Source organism: Caretta caretta, chromosome 13, assembly GCF_965140235.1.
Source record: "Caretta caretta isolate rCarCar2 chromosome 13, rCarCar1.hap1, whole genome shotgun sequence".
In the NCBI taxonomy this organism is placed as follows: Eukaryota; Metazoa; Chordata; order Testudines; family Cheloniidae; genus Caretta; species Caretta caretta.
In genome coordinates, this window is record NC_134218.1 from 37,109,147 (window position 1) to 37,115,489 (window position 6,343).

The 6,343-nt window shown below is 40.8% G+C and overlaps 1 protein-coding gene across 1 annotated transcript; it reads left to right on the forward strand.

The window, feature by feature from the left end:
• The first annotated feature begins 4,768 nt into the window (after positions 1 to 4,768).
• LOC125622536 (olfactory receptor 6N1-like) lies at positions 4,769 to 5,776 on the forward strand. The gene has a single exon (XM_075119021.1). The coding sequence runs from the start codon at positions 4,769 to 4,771 to the stop codon at positions 5,774 to 5,776; it is 1,008 nt and encodes a 335-aa protein (XP_074975122.1).
• Positions 5,777 to 6,343: the final 567 nt, after the last annotated feature.

Consider the following 6,343-nt stretch of genomic DNA (forward strand, 5'->3'; position numbering starts at 1 on the left):
TATTAAGGTAATCATGGGATGGCTCTGGTCATGCTAAACATATCAGCTCCTGGACCACCAGTTTCTGGAGAAAATCCCATGATGGCCAAATGCAATGGCTATATAGACAACATCAAAATATTTTAAATAAATGATTAGTCTGTGCATGCGTGTGCATGTGACGATCTGCCTTCAACTTGTAAAGAGAATCAGCATGACCTGTTAGCAGCATAGGATATGCCACGTAAGCAAGTCCTCTGCTGCTAAGAGCTAATGTTGATTCTCTTTGCTTGTGGAACAAAAGTACTCCAAGGATTTACAGATTGTGCTGACATCAAGGTCCTGTCCCAAGGACTCATTGTATTGAGAGGTGTCTGGTTCAAAATGGAGCCTCATGTAGCAGATGCCCATGTCTTTGAGAGCTCTGAAGCTAAGAAATGCACTGCAAATGTACTGCAAGCTAATGAGCTACCTGAATGAAGGAATAAATAAATATCAATAAGATCAAAGTTAAATTGGGGAAAATACATTTTGTCATTGTCCCCCTAAATCTTTCAGCCACTAGATGTCTCTGTCTAGAGTCTAGCAAGGCATGGGGCCTGGTAAACAACAGAGACAAAGCTGGAACTGGAGCTGATGCTGGGAAAGTCTGTTTGCAGAGTGTTCCTTGGATTAAATTGACCTTACGTTTAACTTACTATGTGTTGATTACACTGTGAAGCCCTGAGCACCTGATTTTTCAGGACTGACTCATGTTCATACAAAGCAATCGTCATGGACATCAGGCAGCAGATGCCAGGTGTTCTCTGAGTGTGGGAGGCTGGCTGCATCAGGATCGGTTTTGTCTTGTTTGCACGGAAAACAGAGCAGTAGCTCCCCAGACTCCAGCATTGCAAGTTCCCTTCAGATGTAGACTCAAGGGAGACACCGCTATCTACTGTCAAAGGTACAAATACAAACAGGCATTCTGCACTTTGTAAATAGAGCGTCTTTCACACAAGATCGCAGCGCCTGCTCATCGCCTCAGGAATACACAAGTCTCTTTACTACCAGAATCCGACTTTTGAAGAACAGCAAGAGATAAAAACCTCAGCTGATATTGGCTTCAAGGTAATCATGATCCCTACCCTGACACTGCATTGATAACACATGTTCTCGCTAAGAAATTTAGGGACATGAGCAATTTTCGTTCAGCGGTCTGTTATTGTTATTATCAATTTTTAAAGAGACGTTATTGATGAAAAGTTCATGGTGGAGCCTGGAATAGAATTATAGATGTCTTCCTTTTTTAAAAAAATTGATTTGATTTGATGCCCAAGTCACACCTTATTTGGCCATTAAACAACATACAATAGATAGCAAAAAGCTCAGTCCTCCAGCACCCTCTGCTTTATTGAGCTGTTCTTACTTTTACTGAGGGAGTTCAGAAAAACCTTCCACCAGAACAAGAGCCTGAGGAATTCTGACTCCGTAGATCTGACTTCTCTGCACAGGTCTAAATAACTAAGCATTAAGAAATTGCAGCCTGAAAGAACTAACAACACCGGGCCAGATTTTTAAAGGCAATAGGCAGCCAGTGGGATTTTCAAAAGCATTTAGATGCCTATCACCCACTGATATAATTTTAAATGCCTTTAAAAATCTGACTCATTAAGATCTGTTCTACCCACAAAGTTGCATTGATTTAGTGCCAGGTGTGAATTAAAATTAATGTAGTTAAATTGGTGCAAAAACTCTGTTTGTATTGAGTAGGGAAAGTGGCTGGGTTTAACAGACATACGTTCTAGCCCTAACTCCTGAACACATGCCATGCCTGGGCTAAAATATGACAAGAGCAACTTTGAGCTAAATGTTTTAGCCTGCATCTACTCCAGGAAAAAAACAGTACATTTCAGTCAGGTTTGGCTAGCATGTGTTAGCTCAACAACAACCTAAACTCAACCAATTTTCCTTGACAAGATAGCCTGTGCACTACAGACACTCTTAACTCAATTTAAACCCTGTCTTATATCTATTTAGCTTGCGTTGGTACTTATAGATGCAAACCAAACCAATAACAGCTTTAAACAGAGAGACGTGTCCATACAGGGCTTAATTATGTCAGCTTTTAAATTAATTTCCATAAAACTTTAAGCAGGGAATCTCGAGTAGGAGTAGGGAAGTTATTTTAGCTCTGTATTTGACATTGGTACGATGGCTCCTGGAATCCTGTGTCCAGTTCAGGTGCCCACAATTCAAGAAGGATGTTAATACATTGGAGACAGTTCAGAGAAGAACCACAAGAATGGTTAAAGGACAGAAAACCTGCTTTATAGTGGGAGACCCAAAGAGTTTACTCTATTTAGCTTAACAAAGAGAAGGTCAAGAGGTGACTTGATTAAGGAGCAATGTGGGTAACAAATATTTGATAAAGGTCTCTATAATCTAGCAGCGAAAGGTCTAACATGATCCAATGGCTGGAAGTTAAAGATAGACAAATTTAGACTGGAAATTAAGACATATGTTTATAACTGTGAGAGTAATTAACCACTGGAAAATTTACCCAGGGTTGTGGTTGATTCTCCGTCACTGACAATTTTAAAATCAAGATTGGATGTTTTTTCTAAAAGCTCTGCTCTAGGAATTATTTGGGCAAAGTTCTCTGGCCTGTGTTATGTAGGAAGTCAGACTGGATGATCACAATGGTCACTTCTGGCCTTAAGCTCTAATGAAGAGTGTCACTAGCAAAGCATTTAAGCCCTTCACACGAAGAAAGTGCAGCCCAAACTTACATTTTTTTCTAGATCAAAGCCACAGTGTAACAAATCTGTACTATCTCTGCTGCTGTGATGTTATGGGTAGTATATCTCCTTCCCATTGTCCTCTTCATGTCTGTATCTTAGCAGCTGATGCTGATTTTGAAACAGTGGCTGACACTCCAGAGTTAAAATATTAAATGAGCCCAAATTTGCCAATGGCCTAAATCTTCTGGTGTGTGTGTGGGGGGGGGGGGGAATAGCCATATTTATTCCTTCAGTGTAGAGTTGACACATCAGAAACTCTCCCTCAAATAAAGCTCAAGATGGTTGTAAGCATGTGGGGGAAACATTCTTTACTTGATTGTTTACCTAGGACATTACAAACACTTTCTCTGACTTCATTATTTAATATGTTGCAAAAAAACTAAACATCATTCTGGGATGTATTAGCAGGAGTGTTGTAAGCAAGACACAAGAAGTAATTTTTTCGCTCTACTCCATGCTGATTTGGCCTCACCTGGAGTATTGTGTCCAGTTCTGGGAGCCACATTTCAGGAAGGATGTGAACAAACTGGAAAAAGTCCAGAGAAGAGCAGAAAAAATGATTAAAGGTCTAGAAAACATGACCAATGAGGGAAGATTGAAAAAATTGAGTTTGTTTAGCCTGGAGAAGAGAAGACTGAGAGGAGACATGATAACAGTTTTCAAGTACATAAAAGGTTGTTACAAGAAGGAGGGAGAAAAATTGTTGTCCTTAACCTCTCAGGACAGGACAAGGAGCAATGGGCTTAGATTGCAGCAAGGGCAGTTTAGGTTGGACATTAGGAAAAACTTCCTAACTGTCAGGGTGGTTAAGCACTGGAATAAATTGCCCAGGGAGGTTGTGGAATCTCCATCATTGGAGATTTTTAAGAGCATGTTAGACAAATACCTGTCAGGGATGGTCTAGATTTATGGCTCTGTTTATGGCTATTAGCCTCTGTTTGCCAGAATCGGGGAATGAACGACAATGTATGGATCACTTGATGATTACCTGTTCTGTTCATTCCCTCTGGGGCACCTGACATTGGTCGCTATCAGAAGACAGGATACTGGGCTAGATGGACCTTTGGTCTGACACAGTATGACTGTTCTTATGTATATAATACTTAATCCTGACATGAGTGCGAGGATTAGACTAGATGATCTTTCGAGGTTCCTTCCAGTCCTACCATTCTATAATTCTATGTTAAGATGATCTCTAGTGAGAGTATGGATGGAATTAACTCTTTCCAGAAAGAACAGTGACATATTGACCAAGAAGTCATAGGCTGATATTAATTTCCAAGGAATGAATGGCTAAATCCCATAGATTACATAGAAAAGTTCATCCTAAATTTTTAAGATATCAAAAGTGCCTAAGTGATTTAGGAGCTCAAAAGCCATGAATAGTCATGGGAAAATTGGCACCCAACTCGCTTAGGTTCTTTTGAAAATCTTCTTATTATTGGGTATTATAGCAGAGGGGTACCTCTGCTGTACTTCAGGTTGAGAGTCACTTAGGGTCAGATTTTTAAAGGTATTTAGACACCTAATGTCTATTGATTTCAATAGGTGTTAGGAGTCTAAATACCTTTAAAAAAACCTGGTCCTTACTATTTAATATTCATTGCTTTTGTTCTTTCCCTAACCCATCATATTCCACTCACTGAGAGAAGTGAATATTCAGGCATGAACTAGTATTGCCCTTCTCTAGTATGGCAGAATAAATGGGATATGATCAATAAATGGTCTGAGCTGCCATGTCTGTGCTTGGGCCACCAGCAAAATGGACTGCTGTTACACTGATTCATGATCTGATAAGATGGGATGGTAATAAAGGTTTGTTTTCTTGACATGAGATAGCCAGCATTTGCCTCTGTGATTTGGATTCAAAAGATGAACTGGTAACAATGAGTGGTAGATGAGTTTTTGAACATTTATGGGATTAATTGCCAACACTTGACTCCTGTTTTAACTTTGTTCTTGTGATTATACTGCAGGGTTTTTTAAATTGTCTCTACGTTCACCCCATGGCAGACACAGGCTGGAGAAATAAAACGTCTATCACGGAGTTCGTCCTCCTGGGATTCGGGAAGGTACCTGAACTACAGATCCTTCTCTTCCCTTTGTTCCTAATGATCTACATGGTGACAGTGGCTGGGAACATGCTCATTGTTGTGCTAGTTGTGGCTGATCAGCACCTTCACACCCCCATGTACTTCTTCCTGGGTAACTTGTCCGGCTTGGAGACTTGCTACAGCTCAGCCATCCTGCCCAGGATGCTGGCCAGTCTCTTGACTGGGGACAGGACCATTTCTGTCTCTACGTGTATTGCACAATTTTATTTCTTTGCTTCACTGGCAGCTACAGAATGTTGTCTCTTGTCTGCTATGTCTTATGACCGGTATTTAGCAGTATGCAAACCTTTGCACTATGCAGCCCTTATGAATGGCAGGCTCTGCCTCCAGCTAGCAGCCGGATCTTGGCTAAGCGGCTGTCTGGCCACTCTCATCATATCATCCTTGATGTCACAACTAACCTTCTGCGGCCCCAGTGAAATTGACCATTTCTTCTGTGACTTCACCCCAGTAATAAAACTGTCCTGCAGTGACACCAACCTGATCTTGGTGTTGGATTTGCTCCTCGCATCTCTTTGCACACTCTTCCCATTTCTTTTAACCCTGTTGTCTTATGTTTATATCATCATCACCATCCTGAGAATCCCTTCCACTGGCTGCAGACAAAAGGCCTTTTCAACTTGCTCCTCACACCTCATCGTGGTGACAATGTTCTACGGGACTATCATTATTGTATACATGCTACCGAAATCCGACACATTGAGAGACCTGAACAAAATGTTCTCTGTCTTCTATTCTGTCCTGACCCCGCTGATCAACCCCCTCATCTACAGCCTGAGAAATAAGGAGGTGAAGGAGGCCCTGAGCAGATTGATCCATAAATGTGTGGCTTTCTCAAGAACTCAGGCATCCCTAGCCAGTACTTTTAGGCTGAAAACAAAACAAGATGACCTGAGCTGATTTACTGAGTTATAGGCACAAGATCTATCAAAGTTCCTTCCCCATTCTGAACTCTAGGATACAGATGTGGGGACCTGCATGAAAAACCCCTTAAGCTTATTTTTACCAACATAGGTTAAAACTTCCCCAAGGTACAAACTATGTTACCTTTTGCCCTTGGACTTTATTGCTGCCACCACCAATCGTCTAACAAATATATAACAGGGAAAGAGCCCTCTTGGAAACATCTTTCCCCCCAAAACCCTACACCCACTTTCCTGGGGAAGGCTTGATAAAAATCCTCACCAATTTGCATAGGTGAACACAGACCCAAACCCTTGGATCTTAAGAACAAGGAAAAAGCAATCAGGTTCTTAAAAGAAGAATTTTAATTGAAGAAAAAGTAAAAGAATCACCTCTGTAAAATCAGGATGGTAAATACCTTACAGGGTAATCAGATTCAAAACATAGAGAATCCCTCCAGGCAAAACCTTATGTTACAAGAAGACACAAAAACAGGAATCTACATTCCATTCAGCACAGCTTATTTTATCAGCTATTTAAACAAAACAGAATCTAACGCATATC